General features: G+C 37.8%; 1 protein-coding gene across 7 annotated transcripts in view; it reads left to right on the forward strand.

Annotated features, from left to right (window-relative positions):
- CLCN3 (chloride voltage-gated channel 3) overlaps nt 1-22,606 on the forward strand; it is a 47,506-nt gene that overhangs the window by 12,007 nt on the left and 12,893 nt on the right. For 4 of the 7 annotated variants that reach the window (XM_044430905.1, XM_044430906.1, XM_044430904.1 and 1 more), the window contains exons 3-9: nt 12,223-12,383; nt 13,024-13,123; nt 16,088-16,275; nt 17,499-17,621; nt 18,991-19,197; nt 19,592-19,672; nt 20,559-21,104. In XM_044430905.1, the coding sequence (XP_044286840.1) occupies nt 12,223-12,383; nt 13,024-13,123; nt 16,088-16,275; nt 17,499-17,621; nt 18,991-19,197; nt 19,592-19,672; nt 20,559-21,104 (1,406 nt within the window). Of the gene's footprint in view, nt 1-1,354; nt 1,854-12,222; nt 12,384-13,023; nt 13,124-16,087; nt 16,276-17,498; nt 17,622-18,990; nt 19,198-19,591; nt 19,673-20,558; nt 21,105-22,606 lie in introns of those variants that run through there. The other 3 variants (XM_044430909.1, XM_044430908.1, XM_044430911.1) reach the window with 3 other exon arrangements.

Here is a 22,606-nt window from a genome sequence, read left to right on the forward strand (position 1 = left end):
TACAACATGCACCACATTTCTGGGTGTGTCTCCCAAATACAGCATTTGTCATGTGCACAGGTATTATTCTTTATTTCCTTGAAAAGCTTCTTTATGTAGGGATTGGGCCCTCTCATAATACAGCCTTCCAACTTGGATTCTGATTTCACTAGAGGATGAGGAGTTTAAAGTCACAGCTGAAATGACAAGACTGGTGAACCTAGAGATAAGCTAGGAAGTCACTGAGAAATTGAAACAGTTTCAAGTTGGGTGAGAAATTCTAGTGAGTGAACTAAGATGGGAGGGAGCAGACTTGGTATCGTTAGTCCAATCATGCAGTGTCAGGTCAAAAGAATGGACTAAGAGAAAGATCAGGTGTTTCAGGCAATAAAGATAATATCAAGACAATAAAGACTTGAAGACAGCCTTTGTCCTGATTTGCTTAGAAGGAGGGCAGGAAGGCCAGCTTATGGCATTTTACACAGTAGGGGCAATCACCTCCTCTCAAAAAGTTGAAGCAACCTCCTTCACAGAGACTTGAGTTGATTTCATGGATCCAGCCCTAATGCAGAGTGCAGGCTCTAACAGCATGTAGGCCCTAGACTGTTTTGCTATCAATTGTCTTCTCTTTGTTAATAAGCTCTTCCTGCTGAATTGCCTGCAATTTGTATGTTAGTATTCAAAATATTGAGGGGAAAGTTATGTATAGTAATAGGTAGATGGTAGGGCATGATATTGCTTCATTTGTAGTATATGTGCTGAAAAGCCAGCACAGGTATTTTCTTAGTGAAACATTGTCAAGACCAAAGCAAATGCTTGGTTTTCTGCTGTTCATGACTTCAGGTATGTTAATTAGTGTACATGAAAACTGTGTCATACAGAATTGCTTTAGAGAGATCTAAAGTCTCATATCCAAAATCATTTCTGAAGTGTTTGGTTTTTGCTAAAACACATGTTCACTGAACACAGACTTAGCAGTTCAATTCATTTTTATTACATTTCTAAGAATACGTATATTAAGTATTTTTTGAGATGTTATCTTTTTGTAAAGATTGTGACATGTTGGTGCTGATCTGTGTATCACACATCTGCAAACCAGATAGCAAAGTGAAGGATGTACTTATGGGAAGCTAATATGCAACCTGATTACTTGGTTGTATACTTGGAAGTAATTCTCACCAACTTCATTGCAATTTGTAAATTTGTCTAGGGTTGCTGCTTCAAACCTATTCTATCTCTGTAGTTTCCCCACTTTTTGAGTACAAAAAACATGTTCTCAGTTTCTGTGTTGTTTTATGATTTGAGCTATTATCACTGTTCATACATATACATTTATGCATTTAAAATATGGCAGTATGAATCAGATCAGACTTTTTTTGAAGAGTCATAAAATTGAATTATTTGGATTGATATAAAGAACAAGCTGAAGGGCAAACATGGCTGCCTTTTCAGTGTAGAAATTTTACATTAGTGTCAGTTTGTGTGGTTTCATTTAGTTTATATTCTCCTAAACCAGTTTATTGTGCTTTACTTCTGCCTTAGTCACCTTCAGGCATAGCAGGCTTTATAGATGAAGTCTGCTGTTCCACCTTTAAGCACTCGTAGATTGTAGCCAGTAGCAACCAGCCTGCAATAATTTCCCTTTGATGACATCATCGATTGTGGAAGAACCAGGTTGCTGCAACAAGCCAGCCCACAGTCCAAATCCTGATCGAATATGGCAGCTTCCCAGCCTGCTGCTATTCTTTAAGAAATGGTTCAGTTCTGATTTTACAAGCCTCTCTTTATTACGCTCATGGACGTATCTTCTGATCCTTATTTACCATACGATGGGGGAGGAGACGGCATTCCGTTGAGAGAGTTGCATAAAAGAGGTATAGCGAATTCGTTCTGTTATTCAGCTTCTTGTATGTCTTTGCATGTGCTTGTAGCAGGTTGCTTTGTGATGTAAAGGGAAGTTCTCAGTTGCTTTTTAAATGCAGCACTATTTTACCAGGCTCTTTCGTAGGGTTTAATACTGAAAAAATTGAGGCTGTACTGGCTCCCAGGCAGACTTCTTTTTTAAAAAAATTGGCAGATTAGTTCTGCTTCAGATCACATCAGCTAGCGACTCCATCTTCGGCATTGGGCAGTCTTTTAAAACAACATAAAACCCACCTTTCTCTTTTGTGTAAGACATAAAATAAACAATGCTGTTGTAATGGTTGCCATAGCTAGACTAACAAGATTTATTCAAGAAAGCTGTTTCCTTTTCAGATAACTTAAACCGAATTATCTTAGTACTAAGCTTTGAAGTTTCTGAACATGCTTTTAGAGTTAACTCCTTCATGGAATTCTTGAAGCTAAGTGCAATGTGAATTTACTGCATTTGTTTTGTTATACATAGGAAATTAGATTTTTTAAAAGCAAAGAGTACCTTAATAATATTCTATCAAACCATTTTCATACCATTGTTTTTAGTTCTGTGACACTGTGGGTGGTGTCAGACATTTTTGGAATGTTGGCTGTTTTCAGCGTGTTTCAGAAGTATCTATTGGCTGTGCTGATTCAGTGTACCCAACATTTGCACACCATCCAGTTACTATACTTTTCCTCATTTCTTTTCTACAAAATGCGGACGTGCATTTTGTAGAGTCAGTGTGGGTGACACAGTCTAAATGAGGTAGTGACAAGGGATTATTATGCGGAACAACAGTCAAGTTTGTGTCTCTCTTTCTTATAGCAGTGAATTGTAGAAGCCCTGTGTTCCAGTTTGCATGTAGCTTAATCTATACTAGTTTTTGTCTTTGGTTCCAAAGAGATCAAATTAACTATGGCAGAAAGAATAAATACAGTTGCATCTATGAATTGCCCTGTTTATTAGCTTAAAAAAACTCTGTAGGGCTGAGTTAGCCAAGAAATTGTATTTCTGTTTTATGAGCTAGGTGCTTTCATCTGGGCTTCTTTCTTTAAGTAGCTGGCTAAACTAAAAATAGAATGTTACCCATGTTTTCATGTTTTGTTGGTGGCTTGAGGTTAGGTTACTCATGGATAGCAGTTTGATTAACTTAAGACATATTTTCATGCATTTGTGGCTAAGTTCGGATTATTCATTTTTGTGCAATAGATTTTATTTCAATGAAAAGGTAATTAGGCCAAGGGTTTGTGCCGTTCGCATTTGCTTCATGTACTTTGAATGTGCCATAAGAGTTCTAAATGAAGTACCAGAAACTAAAATGTCTGTCATTTTATATAATAAGTCGTAGATTGAGCAAGCACTTAACTATGTCATATATATGCTAAAATATACTTGTTTTGAGCAATTACTGAAGATCAAGCTTCCCTCTAGTACAGCACTCTGTCCACAATTGACAACCAGCTGCTTACAGGGTCTTACAGGCAGGATACTAGTGCAACAGCACCCACCTACCCAAGTTCCCCAACAATTGGTATACATAGACATACTGTCTCCAATACAGGATTGCTTGCTGGTGGTTTTATTTTGGCATTTTTCCCCACTTTTTTATCTGTTTTATTTTGTTTTTAATGTACAGTGCACCACACTGAGAATTTCAGTTTCTGAGTGGTTAACAATAAATAAACTAAAAATTCACAAATATATGTCTTAGGAAAAGATGTAGGGAGGTAACTTGTATCTTAGCTCTTACAGGTGTCTCTGAAAACTTCAGAAAACCTCAAGCCCTAATAACAGGGCGGGGAGAAGGTTGGTTTTGTGATTCTTGAGGGTAATTTCAATTGGCCCCATGATAAGCACAAACATATTGGAAACAACAGTTATTGCTGATTACAGTCATACATGAATTCATACTTATTCCTCAGCATATTTCAAACATGGCACCACAGCCAGCTGTCAATACATGGATAATAAGCAGCAGGGACTAATGGCTACAATTAACTCAATAAGCATTGTAAGTTAGAGACAGTTAGTTCACGTGAAAGTGTCCTGGGTTGATATGAAAGTGGTTCTCTATTTTAGAAGGTTGTAATTTACATTCATATGACTACCTGTCTAGAAGTTGATCTGCTGTTAAATGAAATAGGACATTTAACAGATTCAGTGACATTCCACATTGGTTTTTGATGGAACTCAGGCAGAAATGATCATGGTTTGTAACCAGTTGCATGCAGTTTTTGTTCTAAGAAAAGCTTGATGATGCCCAGCCTATTGAGACCTATCTAGTCCAGGTTTTTTTTTTTTTTTTTGTTGTTGTTGTTCATGCAGTGGCAAACCAGATGCTTCAATGGAAATCTTCCCACAAGCAAAACATGCCAATTGCATTCCTGTTACTGTGTTTGAATAACTGGTATTCAAGGGCATACTGGAGGGAATATATAGCCATCATGACTAAATAACCATTTATAGCCTTAGCTTCCATCAATTTGTCTAATCCCTCTTACAGCTCTCTGTATTGCTGGCCATCACTTCATCTTACGGAAATGAATTCCATTGCTTGACTATGAGCTCTGTGAAGAAAAGCTTCCTTTACTTGTAACTCTCATTATTGAGCTTGATTGGATGACCCCAGGTTCTAATATTATGAAAGGGAGAAAAATTACTCTGCCCACTTACTCCATAATTTTATGGAGTATGGGACCTTTCCATGTCCCTCTTTATTCCCCCCCCAAGCTGAAAAGCCTATGATCTTTTCTCATAGTGCACTTGCTGCAGCTCCTTGATGGATTTTGATAGCCCCTTTCTACACCTTTTTCAGGTGACTAAAACTGTACACAGTATTCCAAGTGTGGGCACACCACAGATTTTTATAATTATGATATTGGCACTTTTATTTTAAATTCCTTTCCTAATAATCCCCCAGATGAAATTTGCCTTTTTCACAGCAGCTGCATACTGGATTGGCATTTTTGTTGAGTTATCTACCAAAACACCAAAATCCCTTTCCTAGTTAGTTACTGCCAGCTCTGACCTGCTTCATCATGTATATGTAAAGTTGGGACTTTTTGTCTCTCTATGCTTGGTTAACTGAACTACATTGGTTATGTTAATGAATATCCAGTGGAGACTTCCTTTTGGAACACTTCACAGTTGTTTGTTTGTTTGTTAGTTACCCTAAATAATTAGATATTCACAGCAAACCAGACCAATACCTCACTGCTCACTCTAACTCCAGGTTATTTATGGACATTTATAAGCAGGTTAAGAAATGGTAGTCCCAGTACAGATGCTTGGGCAAGAATGCATTGTCTGTCTTGCACTGAGCAAGCCTAAACATAGGAATCCCAATGCTTTCTGGGAGCATTTAGAGTGCCAGGGATTCTTGTACCAGATGTCCTGAAGACCTGATATGAGCATGCCTGTATGACCCTCTTCACCAACAGGCAGCAAGACAGTCTGACTTGCTGAACCTCTGCGTCTTCTCTTGTAACACTAATGTCCACTGACCCTGTTCACAGTGGATACTTCCCAGTAGCAAGCAGCTGAGTCGAGGTATGGGATGCCCACCAGTTGAGAAACACTGCTATAGGGTCACAGTTTCTTTCCTGTGCTTTATATACATCTATTTAATTGCCATTCTCTGCTCCTTTAATCTGGAATAATTGATTTTAAGGAAAAATTGAGAGGCTAACCTTGTAGGGTTTCTATATCATATAACAATACTATAATAAAGACTGACTTGGTTTAATGATAACAAGCATCAGGATTAATGAGCAATTATGCCTTCTAAAAATACCTTTCCTCAGTTATTAAACATAAATATTGAATTGCATGCATGATCTCAAGTTCCTCTTGCTCTCCTTTGTTCAATTTCTCTTGTGTCTGACAGTATATGTCAGAATCCATTCTGTCATATCCTGCTGATGTTCTACAGTTACTTTAAAATCTAATCAGATACCTATTCCTTCTGAAGCCTGGTAACAGAATGAGAGAAAAACATTTTCTCGTGGAAACCCTGTGGGCAGCTTGGTTCATGCTAAAACAGCACCACAAGAACTGGGTTGTTTATATAGTTCACTAAGACTACTGTGTATCTCCCAGATTATCACAGCCATTTGGATGTCAGTATAACCTAAAGATTAAGATTATGTACCGGTTTGATTGTATGTAACAAAGAAGAGTACATTCACAGCACGTTCCTGCAAATATGTTCCAAAGGTGGTGGTGGTGATTTGATTATTTTAAATTTTGCCTATATAATTTTTGACAAACATATTTCATTTAACAGAGCACCCAGGAATTTTTTCAGTGCTCATTGTAATGCTAGCAGTCTGCAAATCTAAAGTTTAACCTGGATGAACATGGAAACAAGCAAAAGCTGGGAGATACCAGTCCTTGTAACTTTCTCCTTGAAGCTGTCTATCTTCTCTGTATTGCACATCAATTTCCTCATTTCACCTTGTTATGTGTGGTTATACAGGAGTAAAAAGTAAAGGTAAAGGATTCCCTATGACATTAAATTCCAGTCATGTCTGACTCTTGGGAGCCGTGCTCATCTCCGAGGGAGCCAGCGTATGTCTGCAGACAGTTTCCATGGTCATGTGGCCAGCATTACTAAACACCCGGAATGTTGTTACCTTCCCACTGAAGTGGTACCTTTTTATCTACTTGCATGCTTTCAAACTGCAAGGTTGGCAGGAGCTGGGACAGGGTACAGGAGCTCACCCCGTCTGCAGATTCGAATTGTCGACCTTTTGATCAACATACAGGAGTAGATCAACTAATTATTCCAGGACAAAACATTTATGAGTTTATTAACTGTAGAAAAATGATAAAGCAGACAATAAGATACTTTTCCACATAAGCTGTTTCTGCTGTGGTCTTATTAGGAATGTCTGTGTTCACTTTTTGTTATTTACATTTAGATTTGCTGTAGCAGTTCAGTTCTAAAGTTTGGTATCTCTTCTGTGCACCATTAGACAAAGGGCCCATCAAATCCTTGTAGTAGCTTTACCAGAGAGTAGGACAAGGAAAACAATTTCATGAGAATTGAACTTTCCAAAAGGACCCACCTTATAATGCAAAAGGATCAGTTGCAATATGATGTAAGCATCAATTAAAGAAGAGTCATGTATTTTCATTTTAGGCCAGAGCTTCCCATCCTCATAGAGAAGCAACTTGGTTGGGAACTGGATATGTATTGACTGGAAGAACTGTGTGTGTTCACATGTGTGTTGCATCTACACAGCAGTACTGTAACTCAGTAAACATAATTACATGTAAAAGCAGACTATTATTACTCCTAAGAAGGACTGCAATTTTTCTAGTAAGCCAGCTGCACAGTAACTGATAGCATCATTTTTGCAACTTTTTCTGCATATTGTCTTGCAGCCTAGGTTTGCAGATGTTGGGATCCAAACACAACGTGCTTGATTTCGACCATGGTATCCTCCTGGATAGGCTGGCGGGATTACATTACATAAATGTAATGTAATGTAGCTTATTATTACATTACCTTACATTTCCAGAGGAAACCAAAAGTAACTTGGAAATATGTAGGAATAGTAGAGGATTGGGTTAGAAATGGATTTCTTATCTCCCTTGATCATGTTTTACAACAGCAATTAAAATTGAAGATAACATTGTATCATTAATTTATTGACGTGTTTTAGTATGTTGTATCAACTGCAACTAAAAGGAAGAGTTTCTGTGTATAAAGATAAAAGCTAATCTTATTTATGGCTTTTTATTTTTTAGCCTACTAGAAATGTGCTCCAGATTTGTCAGAACCTGTTAGATTTTTTAAAAAATTGAGAATCTGTTTGCTGTAAGTCATTGATTTTCATACTAGCATTGAGGTTTTGATACATTAAACTAGAAAGATTGTCTTGACAGTAATTTGATTTGGGATAGAATTGTGTCCAAAATTATATAATCGTTTTTCAGTTATTGTGGATATAGCTGAAAAACTATTGTTTAAGTAGTTCTAGATGTAATAAAACCAATAATGAGTCATTCATATGGCAGACTCTGTTGCTTTCCCACCACTCTGGTTTAGCGTGATTGCTAGCCAAACAGAGCAGCACCTGCCCCAACAGTGAGTTGTCACGGGACTGCAAAGCTGAAGGGCAGCATAACTGTCCTCTGTAATCATTGGTGAGCAAGAGCCACAGGAAGAACGTCACAAGTCTGGTCTCATCCATCAGTCAGAGAAGAAACAGCTGCAAAGCATTTGTTTTGCCCATCCCTGCCAGAAAGAACACTTGCAAAATCTTTGTAATTAAGTACGTGTTCCTGAGCTTGCTTGTTACTTCCTGCTTCTTATACAGAATGTTTAGGGTTTTCAAGGGAGAAGGAGTGGCTGTTATGTCTGCACTGTAGCTATACTTTTGAGAATTGGAGACTGGGTGGGAGGAGACACATGTTTATTAAAAATGGGTACCTTGCTGCTCATTTGAGTTAAAAATGGACTGAAGGCTTAGCAGATTTGAAGACTGTAGGTGCAATAGAGAGCATCCTGGACAAAGTACCAGAATCCTGGTTTGTTTGCTTTCATACCCTAATTCCTGGGCACGAACATGCCTTCACTTCCCCCAAAGGTAGGAGGCTTTGGGTAAAGTTGCTGCTTCTTAACTTAAAATCCTCATTTGTAAATTTGAAATTTCAAGTAGTATCCAAATGGCAGGTGCTACTTTCTTTGGCTGGCAATCATGCTAAACCAGAGCATTGGGAAAACAACAAAGCAGATTCCTTCAAAATCAGATGTCTTTCCACATTGTTGTAGCACTGCTGTGGCTATATGTGGATCACATTCTTGTTCTGGCCTGCAATTTGAATGAGTTGTGCTTGACAGGGCTGATTCAAAAACTGACAGAGAACAGATGCGTTAATCAGTTTAGTTTCTATTTTATTCCCACTGTATGTTCACTTTCTGCACAATGCTTTGTTTTTTAATTTGGTCTTACTGTTTTTACTTTCTAGATACTTTTTTAAATACATGTATCAACAGGTTGATTACATTGCTATTAAAATATTTCTTTGGTAGAAAAATAAAAAATTAAAAGATAACCTGCAAAACCTGCTGAATATTTATAGCCCTCCATAAATGGTGCTGGTTATTGTAATCTAGATGTTTGGAAAAAGGCTTTGTGATTAGAACATTAAACTATTTAAAATTGTGCCGTGCCAGCCTAATACATTTGCTCTATATAAAGCCAAGATTTGAAAATTCCCCATTCCAACAGCAGAGGTGTCCAGTGCACCATCTGGTCTTATTTTGTTGGATGAGCTTCAGTTCTTGTGGCCTGAGGATGTGGATAAGGTGATTGGTCAATATTGACCTACAACCTGTTTGCTTAACCCTTGCCTTTCTTGGTGGTGCTGGGGGATTGCTGCTCTGCACCATGCACAGCTCCCCCATGCTTTTTAACATCTATAGGCGGAGAGAGGTCATCTGGAGGTTTGGGCTGAAGTGTTAACAATATGCAGAGGACACTCAGCTCTACCTCTTCTTTTCCTCTAGTCCAGGTGAAGCAAAGTGCCTGGGCTTGGTAGTACCTGGGCTGAGCTTCAGCTTACTGGCCCTCATGCAGTTCAGGATGGACATACTGTTGGGCAGACGTATGTCCAACTGGGAAATTTTCTGCTCCTCTTAAAGGACAAGGTTCATAGCCTGGAGGTGCTCCTGGACCCTAAGTTATCGTTTGTGTCTTATAGGGTGCATCTGGCCACCAAATTCACTTATCAGTTAAGGCTGATCTTTCAGTGACATTTGTACTTGAATGAGTGGAGCCTTGCCACAGTTAACTATGCACTGGAAACCTTGCCTGAATTTACTGTAATGTGCTCTACATGGGGCTGCCTTTGAAGACCATCTAGATACACCAAGTAATCCAAAACAGAGTGGCGTGGCTGTTAACAAGTACCAGTCCTTGAGAACACATTTCCCTGGTCCTTCATCAGATGCACTGGCTGCCTGTTGTAGTCTGGGCTCATTCATATTGTTGATATTAACATACAAAGTCCTAAATAGCTTGGGCCCAGGATACCTGAAGGAATTCCTGTCTCCATATATCCCTATCAGGCCATTAAGAAATTGCTTCACTAAGGGCTACCCCCTAATGAAGTGAAGGGGAAAATGGCTAGGAGAAGGGCCTTCTTCATGATTGCACCCCTCTTATGGAATTCTGTGACCTTTTGTTGTGCCTATTAGATTTTATATTTTTAATGGAATTTATTCTTGTAAGGTTGATTTTATTGTTTTAGTTCATTGTTTTTATTGTTGTTTGCTCATGCTTTTATTGTAAGCCACCTTCCTGAAGTTTATTTTCAGTCTACAGCCATATACTTTCCTGCAGTGTACTTCAGCCTCCCGAGACAGCTAGTACCATTATGCTCAATGTTTAGCATAAGCCACATATTGTGAACTGGAGTCAATATGAGGAGAGTGTCCAGAGGAAGAGATGTAGTGTCTCATCTATAGATTTGTCCTTCAAGCAGTCTAGTTACTGATCCCTGATGGTGGTGGAGATGTGGTGGTAACTGAAAGATTGCCTCATGGTATAAATTTATGCTGTGAAATCCTGCCACACTAGAAATAAATACAGTGAAGAAAATGAAATCAGAAGTTTCCTTCAGTAGAGTGGTACCTCGGCTCATGAACTCCTCAGTTCACGACCAAATCGGGTCACGAACAAAAATTTCTTAAAAATTTTGACTCAGGTTGTGAACTCTGCATTGGGTGGCGACCACTCCACCCTGTGAGGAGAGATGGCCATGATCGTGGTCCTGCTTACCCAGGGAAGACAGGTGTGATCACGGTTTATCTCGGGGTGGGGGAGATGGCCAAGATTGTGCCCATCTTTCCTGCAGGATCACACCCATGATTGCGCCAGTCTTTCCTGCATGAGCACAACCGCGATCTCGGCCATCTCCCCCACAGCACGATAATGCCCATATCCCCCCCCGAACACGCCCACGATTGCGCCCGTCTCTCCCTCCCAGCACACCTGTGATTGTGCCTGTCTCCCCGCTCCCCCGAGCATGCCCTTGATCATGCCCATGCAGGGATGACTGGCATGATCGCAATCGTGCTGAGGGAGGACGAGATGGCCACACTCGTGCTGGGGGGAGGGGGGGTGGAGATGGCCACGATCTATGTTGCTCTTTGTCACTTTGCTTCAAATTTTTTTTATTTAAAAAAATAGTTACAGAATGGATTAACCTCATTTAAATTGAACCTTATGGGGAAATTTGACTTGACTCATGACCAATTTGGCTCATGACCAGAGTCCTGGAACAGATTAAGTTTGTGAGCCAAGGTACCACTGTACTTTCTGTTCTGCTTGTCTGAACACACTCAGCGTGTATGTTCCATCTTGTCCCAGGTGAGAGTGAGGGTGCTAGAATGGAGCATAGGATTCAGAACTGTATTTCCACAGCACTGATAACAGCTATATGCTTTTTTAAAGTCTGGGAACACGAAAGAGGAAGTGCAGTTAGCTTGTTTTGCAATACCTGCCCAGGTACATGAACACAGCAGTGTTTTATGGAGTTAAATTTCCTCTGTCCTGCCAAAGAAAGAAGTTCATCCAGGAACTGGGTGTGTGCTTGAGCTGATGGAAGCACATATTCATCTCAGGTGATCCAATCAATGCACATATTTAAACTTGAATGAACAAAGACATGTCATTTCTCTTAGGACTTGATGGGAAATGAATACTTTATTCCTTTTGTCCGCCTTGCTATCAAATATGGGGAAGTGAGGGAAGCATATGGAATATGTTGTGCACAGTACTAGTCATTTAGAAACCCATATGCTGTTGGGATGAAAATGGCAGTTCATGCACTATTGATATTTTTGGAGGGCTTAGGCTTAATGTAAGCCTTGGATAGAACACTGAAAGGAGTTGGGTTGTCCTCAGTGCAGTAAAATTTGGCTACATCAGCAGGCAAAATGTTGATGCCCCAAAACATAATTTAAAAAACTGAAATGTAAACATCAGATTCTTTTTCTGACTCCTCCTTGGAAAAAACTAAATCAGTTAACAACACCGAGGAAAAGTGACAATATGAAAAGCTCTCAAAAAGATCTGCCTGATAGTTTGTGTACTGTTGCTGATGTTATGTACCATGATACAAGAATTTGAAATGCTTTTCAGGTGGTAGAATGCTAGAGGCAAGCATTCAGCCATGTACAAGTTCACTGGATTTGTCCCAAAGAGATCTTTTCTACTAATCAACCTGATGAACAGCGTAAAGAATCATTATATTTAGAAGAATAGCAGGTGTTTATATAGACAATTATTTTTAGTAATTGAGCTTAATCATTTTTCATTCTGTTTTCACAGCAGGAACTCATTATACAATGACAAATGGAGGAAGTATTAACAGTACAACGCACTTACTGGACCTCTTGGATGAACCCATTCCAGGGGTTGGAACATACGATGACTTCCACACTATTGATTGGGTGCGAGAGAAGTGCAAAGACAGAGAAAGACACAGAAGGGTACTTACAGCTGCTTTTTTAAATACTTTTAATTATTCTTTTACATATTGTTTGAGGTAGATACAATGCATGCTGATACAAAGGCAAGAAAGATCAGTGCCCAGTAGCATGGAGGTGTCATAATTTAGAGCCAGTAATTATCAGTAGCAAATGCTCATATTGTTCATAGTGGGGTGAAAATACTTTATTATTTCTCACCTGACATGGTGTAATCCAAAACAGTATTGGTGTATTCAGTTGAAGAAATGATTTATTCAGGTTACCCAAATATTTTGCCTGAGAATATATAAGTGGTTCCATTGCAAATCTCACAGGTTGCCACATGTCCACCTTTACATTCTTTTCAGCAAAGGAGGTCTTGCCTTCCTTTGAACTACAACGGTGGTGGTAGGAAGGGCAGGAAAGATGATTTAATCTTGCAGCAGGATGGTGGTGAGAAAGTCCAGTAACAGGAAAAGGATTTTACTTCTCCAGCATCTGACAACATGCATAAGTCACTGAGTAAGAAGACGGCAAGTTTCTGGATCCTACCTCCTGTATGTCAGAGAGGAACTATTGTTGCATAGGAGAAATCAGACCTTGCAAATAGTTGATTCATAGAAAATGATTTGTAATGTTCAGGGTAATACTTTTTTTACAGATCAATAGTAAGAAGAAAGAATCTGCCTGGGAGATGTCAAAGAGTTTGTATGATGCATGGTCAGGATGGCTTGTTGTAACACTAACTGGATTGGCATCAGGTAGGGACCACTCAGAGGAACCCATCCATTTTTCACAGAAGTGCTATGAAATCGATAATAGACTTTTATCATTGTAATTGCATTTTTCCTTATCTCAATTAACTAATTTTAGATTTATTGTATTTTCCTTATTTTAACTAATTGTAATTTTGTGTTTTATTTGTTGGTCAATGGCCAATAGAGAATTGATTAATAATAATTACAATACTATTTACTCACTTTTTCAAAGGTTATTAATGTTTGTTTTGCAGTATGGTCTCGTATATTTTTCTCAAGAATTCTTTGAATTCTGAGGCTTTGGTCACTGTACTGTTGGCAAACCACATTATGTGGGTATGGCAAGTGGAAAAGTGACTGTGAAGCACAGATAAATATGGAGATATCTCTCTGTTCCTTTTGGTGATCGGTCTCATAAGTCATGCAGCACCCATACACATAAAGAAGCATTTTAACAACTGATTTTAATGGTTGTAATAATGTATCATTTTATGTTTGTCCCCCCCATGAAAACATAGAATGATCTATTTATTTATTGTTGTTTTGATGATAGTGTATTTTTTGAAATGATTATTTTTTTTAGTTTTATTGTCTCAATGTGTGCATAATTTTAAGGGTTGTGAACTGCCCAGAGACTCCACTTGGAGTAGGGGCAGCATACAGCTGCCTAAAAAAATAAACACCTTACATTTCTGATCCCTGAATTCCACCCATGTATGTGTTTGCTAATTTTTCCTAGATAGTAATTTTCTCTTGCATAATCTTTCTCTTTATTATTTTTACTACATTTTCATGGATTTCCTGAGTGCAACATCAGTATTGGAATAGCTGAATATGAAACACTTGCATTTTTCTTTATTTATTGCCCAATAAAATATTAATGTACATGCAGTAAAGGAAATAAATGTTTGTCTACCTGCTAAACAAATCTAGTTGGTTGTAAAGGTGCCATTTTATTTTTGAAGCTGCGAAAGAATGAGCAAAAAATGTTGAATGCATTAACTGTTTGATGATTGGATTAGGCTATGTTTTAGCTCAGTTACAACATTCTTAAACCAACAAAACATGGCTTGTTGAAGTGTGAATGAAATGAGGTCAAGTCCTCTTTACTTCACACATCCTCTCATGCACTGGGTTTCAGAGGAGATGCCTTAAGACATCCAAACTGAGAAGCTGTACTTTAAGTCCTCTTTACCAATCAGTCTTTGATCATAGTTTGTAAGTAGGCCTAAGTTGCTGCTGGAATATGTAGGTGATACAGTGTGATGCTTTGCAGGTAGTGTCTGTTGAATAGTCCTTGATATTAGACAGGAACATGCAACTCCTCCTTGTACAGAGCTTGTATTTTCATCAAGTCTCATTTATTCATTGTACTTTTGAGGAAGCATCCTTTAATATTAGGGTTTGTGCAGGAGAGGAGAGGAGATGAGAAAGCCTTGTTTCAGATCTGACACATGGTTTTCCTTCTCAGATTTTGTCCAATTTTTGGTGGCCTTGACTGATATCCCAACCATTGGTTTGATCTCAGTTCTAATTTAAGAAGTATTGTGATTATGGTCTAGCACCCTAGTGTTTACTAAGCTTTTAAATATTCATTTGTGCTTTAATCTATCCCCTAGATAGATATCCTATCCCCTAGTTAGATAAATTTAATTAATCTATCCCTTATCCAATTGATTCATCTATTAATTAATCTAGATAGATAAATTCTATCCCCTAGATAGATAAATTCTATCCCCTAGATAGATAAATATTCATTTGTGCTTTAATCTATCCCCTATTTGCTATTTTTGTAGATATTTTCCAATTTCTTTGAGCTTAATTAACATTTATTAAAATGCTACATAGTGTGATATTAGAAGTAATACAGGTGGATCAGCCCTTGCCTTCTTCCACACATAGATACCCCAACATCCTGTGTAAAGTCATGGATTAAATCACCTGATAATGGGGAGGGAAGACCTCCCTTCCCTCTCCCACTCTGCCTCCTGCACCAGTGATTAGTGTTCTCAAAACTGTTGGTGCTAAACATCTATTTGGTGGCCAGATGTGTGGCTCCTAATCCTGGGTTGGGTATTGCATATGTAGCCCTGATTACAGGAGGCAGTGATCCAGCACCAGAAACCATTTAGTATTGTTTTCCATTTGAAAGTTCTGATCCATATCTTCATTTCAGAGTGAAGTTGTTTGCTCAGTAATACTGACTTAATCATGGCAAGTACAAGTAAGCATGTCTGCTAAGTCACAATTACTGTGCTTTCTTTACTCACAGGACCTCTGTACTGTTTGTGTTGCAACTCCATGATTCTTGACAACAGCAATGTTAAGCAATCTATCATGTCAAAATAGTAACATATGAACTAGTACTTAAAGATCACAGAGTGCAATAGAGAAAAGGTCAATCTTTTTGCTACATAAGATCCAAGCATATGTTTATGAATACAAATACTTGAGGTTAAAGATTTCGTGGTTGCATACAGCAGAATTTTTCCCTCGAAGATGTATAGTAGTAACTTAGTACTGAAGTTACTGTTTAAAACAAACCCATGTACTAGTGCAGAAATAATAACATGAAAAATATGATTATATTACTTTATGCAATTTATTTACAATCAGTTAGTGTTTCAAAAGTGTGTTTTATTCCTACTGTTAAAACAAGGTATTCTCTATTCGTAACTTAAATAAATATTTCAGGTTTTGTTTTATTCTTTAATATGAGGAGTGCCAAGTCAGTAATGTAAAGCAGTGCTGTGGAAAAAAAATTCTAAATGAAACCATAATCCACATTTGGGCAGTGCCAACCAAATTAGATTAAATTAATGGACTGTTTATGTCACTTAAAGAGATGCAATGTCAACCATGCCTATGTTCTTAATGCATTACGTTTTTATTATATTATGTGTGAATTAATGCTAATTTTTGTATATACATTGTCTCTGAAATAAATCCCATCTGTGTATACAACAGGTGCACTGGCTGGGTTGATAGATATTGCTGCTGACTGGATGACTGATTTAAAGGAAGGCATTTGTCTCAGTGCTCTGTGGTTCAACCATGAACAGTGCTGCTGGGCATCAAATGAGACAACATTTGAAGAGCGAGACAAATGTCCATTATGGAAAACTTGGGCGGAACTAATAATTGGTCAAGCAGAGGTAAGCATGCATTTTAAACTGAAGTCTCTGCTTAGCTGCCTTAATGCCATCAGTCTGTTTGGAAGTTTTAGTGGTTTAACTGCATTGTTATACAGTGATGACTTAAAGATCATTCAGTGTAAAATCAAGATTTGGAGTATTGTACCCTGGCATTTTGTTGAAATTTTGCAGTTAATGTACATGTTGCAATGTGGCTACCACCTTTTCATTTTTTGTCACTGGAAACAGGACCTCATGCTTCAAAAGATTGATCCAGAGTTTTATTTCCCATGAATGTTTTCTGTTACTTGTAAACTACCCAGAGAGCTTTTTTTATTTTGTAATACATTAATTTTGAAATGATTATTCTTTTTACAGTACAGTGCTACACAGTCTACCTATAATTGTCAGCATGGGCTCATTTTGAAGATCAAAACCTTTTTCAAAAAAGGGCACATAGAAAGTTTTTGATCCAGCAGAAGTTTCCTGCTGGTGGAGCTTCTACCTCTACCTCCCACAGTATTCCAGAGGACCCCCCCCCCCAATACATTGGAACATGGCTGCAGGGGAATAGGAAAGTTACTGCAAAAAGTAACTTTCAGCTCCCTCGAAGCATCTCTCTGTGCTGCAATGTGACTGGGATCCAAAGATGCTCTTCTGTACATGCAAGGCTGTTCAGTGAATGCACTGCAGCTTGTGTGTGTGTTCTTTCCACTCTGGCTGCAAGGGGATGGGTCAAGGTCAGAGAACCCTGGTGCTTAGACTGTGAAAAATCCTATGGTCACCCAGATGATGTTGCACAATCATAGGATTGTGCCCTTAGTGGCTTACGAAGTAGGACTCTGCAATCCAGTTCTGCTGTCTCTGTTAGAGACAACCTAGAGTTCCACTTGCTTTCCATTACAACGAAGTCTCCCTTTTGCAGTTTTCAGCTAGCAGTTGCCCTACTGGTTGTTCAGGGATTTGTAGCCAGCACAATGCAAGTCATGTTTTTGTAACCTGTGTACATTTGTTGGCATTCTGGGAACAGACTACTGGTCCTTAGGATTTCTTGATAGTGGCAACAGTGCAGCGGCAATCATAATGATGATGTGTTACAGTCACCTCACTTTGACCTATTTTGTTGTAATAGCTTCACTTAAAAGAGAAGCCCCTGTTTGTCAAAATGTTAATCTTATTTCCATTGAAGTAGCTTGGTGCTAGCTAATCAGAATTTGTTAACAGTGCTGTTTGTTTTCCTTTAGGGCCCAGGATCCTACATCATGAACTACATAATGTATATTTTCTGGGCCTTAAGCTTTGCTTTCTTAGCAGTTTCTCTGGTGAAGGTGTTTGCACCTTATGCTTGTGGCTCTGGGATTCCAGAGGTAAGGTTTGCTTTATGATTTTCCTTAAAAATGGCTAAGAAAATTTAGTAAAGAACTGTTATAGCATGTAACTTACTGTATGCCAGTAAACTATAAACAATAACATACATAATAAAGGTATAGAACTTGATTGTGTTTAGGATGATTTCAGTTCAGACTATAATTTTGTATGTTCATAGTACAGTCCTTTGGGCTTGCAGCCTGTAACAAGGATTACTTTGAACTATTATCCACCAGAAGAAAGGAAGATGAAGGTGATTTTGCCCTCCTTTTCTTCAAAAATCTAAAAACTGTATCTCCTTAGCTATTCTGGCTTTACTTACTGGTAGTGGTCAAAGACACACAACAGAAAGACCATAAGTCTTCAGGTAGCTTCATGGTAGGCCTTTCCTTTCTTGGCCCATTGTCCTGCCCTCATGTTTGCCCACCCTAAAACTGTCAGAGCTTGCTTTTTGTGCCCTCAAAAGCAACTACCTCAATTCTGTCTGTAGTGAGGGAGTTGAGGAAAGGATCATAGAATCCTGCTGCTGAGATCATATGCATGTCTGGCCTCTGATGGGGAACTCTGAACTTTAATGGTTCCTGGGAAGTTCTCACAAGAACCATACAATTGCTTTCTAAATGAAGCAATTTTAATATAATTGTATTAAAGAAATAATCTTGTAGCTATTTAAAAAGTAGATGAGATTTGTTGACCAAATAAAGCCCACATTTCTAATTTGAGAGAAAATCACTACAGATTTATTTTTAATTGGTATATTCCTAATAGAATTGAATAGATTAATGCAAGAATATGATCTATGTTTTGGTGTTATGGTAGTGAAAGCAGAAGATCAGAGTATGTAGTGAGTGTGTCATATGATCCAGAACCTGGATCTAGAAGTGGCAGAATTTATGACAACTCATCTTTTGCCTTTGTCAGCCATAAGAGTTATTTTAGATTATGTGGCAGGTATAGTACTCAGATGGCACCAGGAGATTAGTAATATCTTACTCATCATCACAGAGCTTGCAATAAAAAAAGCCAGAATAATCTTGGACTACACTTAGAGAGCACTCTTAGGGCAGCATCCAGCTGTGTCACTCTGCTAGCATGAATGACGTTTTGCTAGTGTAAGTTATGGACTATAATGCAAGTTGAAATTGGTCTGTAGAATAACAATTGTAATTAAAGTATTGATCTGGAAACCTTAACAGAATATTAGCATTCTGAATGTGTATTTCATATCTGTTGATCTGTAATTCTGTGTGATCTTTTAGACTACTCAAACATGATTAAGAAGTATTTTTGTTCTATCAGCTTAATTTAAATGTAGAAAAATATTGAGGCATTTCATTTTTTAACATATAAATTTCATTTCTGTCCTAGATCAAAACTATATTGAGTGGTTTCATCATTAGAGGATACTTGGGCAAATGGACCTTGATGATAAAAACAATCACATTAGTCTTGGCTGTAGCCTCAGGTCTGAGTTTAGGAAAAGAGGGTCCCCTTGTGCATGTTGCCTGCTGCTGTGGAAATATTTTTTCCTACCTCTTTCCGAAGTATAGCACAAATGAAGCCAAAAAAAGGGAGGTATGTCCTTAAAATCATAAATGATACACATTTATAATAATTTACTGTGATGAAATGTAGTACATTTTAATTTGAAAACATGTTTGTATTGCTCCAGTTGAAGTCATATTTAAAGTGGTTTAGAAATGAACAGCTGATAACTGAACAGAATAAGATTCTAAGCCTTATTTCATTTTAAAATACTTCAAGGACTTATCTAGAATTCTCTTTCTCTCTCTAAGAAAATTTCATTTAAGCCTAGTAGCCCGTGGAAGTAGAATTGTGCTGGTTACTGACAGATTACTGTTTTGCTGCTGCAGTGTCTATATACACCAGTCCTGGGTGATAAATCCTGTCAATGAGCCACTTGCATACCCCATTTCAAATAATCTAAAGACATGTAATGTTTTTGCAGGTATTATCAGCTGCTTCAGCAGCTGGAGTATCAGTAGCCTTTGGTGCCCCAATTGGTGGAGTCCTTTTCAGCCTAGAAGAAGTATGTATAAGCGGTACTGAATCTATCCATATTTTATTTTTACTGAGCTCTCACATGTCTGCTTGAATTCTTTCTCATATAAAGTGTTGGTCTAAGTTTAGCACAGTTTAAATGTGTATCCACTTACCACTCATATTTGGTACTAAATCTTATATTATGAACTCTTGCAAGTAACTTGACAATACATTGTTAGCCAACAAAGAATAATACAAACTTGCCTTCTGTAACATAGTATTATTAATTGCTTGAAACACATTGAGAGAATGTGGAGGGTTCTCCCTCTTCCCAAGACAGCTGCCTGACATGGTTTGGGCAAATCAAGTTGTACCTGGTCAGCGATTATGGAACTTATGTCCATACTTGCTGCAATTTAAGTAAGCCACATTGGAGCTTTCACTTATCTTTCCATATAGTTTTGACTCCTGGTTTTAAAAAACTTGTGTTTGTATTTTTATATCAGTAACACTTGTTCTTGAACTTTTAATGACTCTGTAGTTGTAACTGTTTTGCATGTTTTTTAATATTGTACACCATCTGGATACAGTTTTATTCTTTAACCTACCTAAAACTATTAGAAATATATTAATTTGTAAATGCTTCAGGCTAAGCCCCTTGTGTGTCTGCCATATTTCATTGCAAACATTAGTGCAGAATATGTTGAAATGTTGCTGTACTTTAAAATGTTTAAATGGAAATCATTTTCTTATTCATACTTAGAGCAACGTTTAAGACATTTCAGCTTAGCACTTTGTAAATGTCTACTAACATTCAGTTATAGCTACTGATAATGACAGTATATTTATTTATCTATTTTAAGCTTGGTGTAAAATGCGAGCAAATATGCATAGTTAGACCATTTCTATTATTCTCTTTTTGTCTTTTGTAGGTCAGTTATTATTTTCCACTGAAAACTTTGTGGAGATCATTTTTCGCTGCTTTGGTGGCTGCATTTGTTTTGAGATCAATCAATCCTTTTGGTAACAGTCGCCTAGTTCTTTTCTATGTAGAATACCATACTCCATGGTACCTCTTTGAACTGTTGCCATTCATTCTTCTGGGGGTGTTCGGTGGGCTGTGGGGAGCATTTTTTATTCGTGCAAACATTGCTTGGTGCCGCCGACGCAAATCAACAAAATTTGGAAAGTATCCCGTTCTGGAGGTCATTATTGTAGCAGCAATAACCGCTGTCATTGCTTTTCCAAATCCATACACAAGAGTCAACACCAGTGAGCTTATTAAAGAACTCTTCACGGACTGTGGCCCCTTGGAATCTTCCTCCCTTTGTGATTACAGGAATGACATGAATGTCAGTAAAATAGTAGATGATATTCCTGACCGTCCAGCAGGCACTGGAGTGTATTCAGCTATATGGCAGCTGTGTTTAGCTCTTATATTTAAGATTATAATGACAGTCTTCACCTTTGGTATCAAGGTAAGTTGCAACAAACAGTCCTTCTTTAGTCTTTGCTCTTCTCCACTTCTGTTTACATGTTCATATTTCTTTCCTTCTTCACAATCCTGTACGCAGTACAACACACTTACATTAGCACAACTCCCATCAAACTCAAGGGAATTTACTTCTTTGTAGTTCATTGGATTACCCTCTCGATTTATTCAGATAGATTAGATTAGATTTTAGAAGAAGAAAGAATATAATACAAATAAAGTTTCTGTGAAACTTGGACTTTATTTCTCTTTAGGGCTGAAGAATAAATTGCCTTAAGTTCTCATATTGACACTACTAGTTAATCAGCTGTTTATAGTGCATTACATATGGCTGATGATAAAATAAGTTTCATTTAATAGTATTCTGTTAGGAGCACAAATGCTGTGAGTTCTCAGAGTTTTAGAAGTAGAAGCTCCAAGCAAAGAGAACAAATATTGCTATGTAAATCATGTACAGTGTGAAGATCTATTTTCGGAAGATTAGATCTTTATTGTTTCACATTGTTGAAATTTAGCAAGGATTGATGTGGGAGGTCAGATTAAGCTGCATGCTTCTGTTAGTAAAATGGGTAGTAATTTATTATTTAAATAAATAAAGTCCAGGTACGCTCTTGTTGGGAGAGGCGGTCTGTCAGCAATTGTGGTCCTAAGTTGTATAGGGCATTATAGGTTAAAATCAGGAAATCAATCTCAGAAGCATATAGGCAGCCCATGCAAGCAGGCCAAATGTTATGGAGGTATCAGTGAACACACAGGAAAACTAAATCCCACTTTTCTAGTACTTACAAGTTGATACATAATGGTTCTTGGAATGTTCTGAATTTGAAATGGTAATTTGAATGGTAATCCAGGGGATGTCAAATTTACAAACTACTTTCTAAACAAGATATATGGAAGAATTTATATTAGGTCAAATGTGTAAAGGGCTTTGGAAGAAATATTGACCAGCATGTATGGGATTAGAAGGACTAAATGAAAAAACACATTGTGTGTGAACATTAAGCAAAGATGTTACAAACTTAAGTTTAGATGTTACAAACTTATGTTTCACTTCCAAAATGTTGGAAGTGAAAATTTCAGAGAGAACAAACATTCTGAATGCCTTTTGGACTTGCCCAGTAATTATAAGTTGTTGGTTCTCATGGTTGATTGAGATAACTTTAATTAGATGATATGCATTCACTAAGGACCCATTAATAGTTATTTTTGTATATCTTGAAAGTCTAGTTGCTGGTTGAAGATATTGAAATTGTGATCTACTTCTTAGGAGTAGGCTGTATGGCAATCAGTTTAAGTTGGAAGAAGGTTACCTCACCTTTAGTTTTCTTAGGGAGTAAGAGTTAGGGAAGGGAAGGGAAGGGAAGGGAAGGGAAGGGAAGGGAGGGATCTTTTTGTCATTAATTGTAAAGAAAAAGCTGAAGAATCATTGATGCCATTTACTTTTTTTGACATGATTTCATGTGAGTGTTGATACAAAAATATATGGTG

Source organism: Varanus komodoensis, unplaced genomic scaffold, assembly GCF_004798865.1.
Source record: "Varanus komodoensis strain SLA01 unplaced genomic scaffold, ASM479886v1 scaffold21, whole genome shotgun sequence".
NCBI lineage: Eukaryota > Metazoa > Chordata > Lepidosauria > Squamata > Varanidae > Varanus > Varanus komodoensis.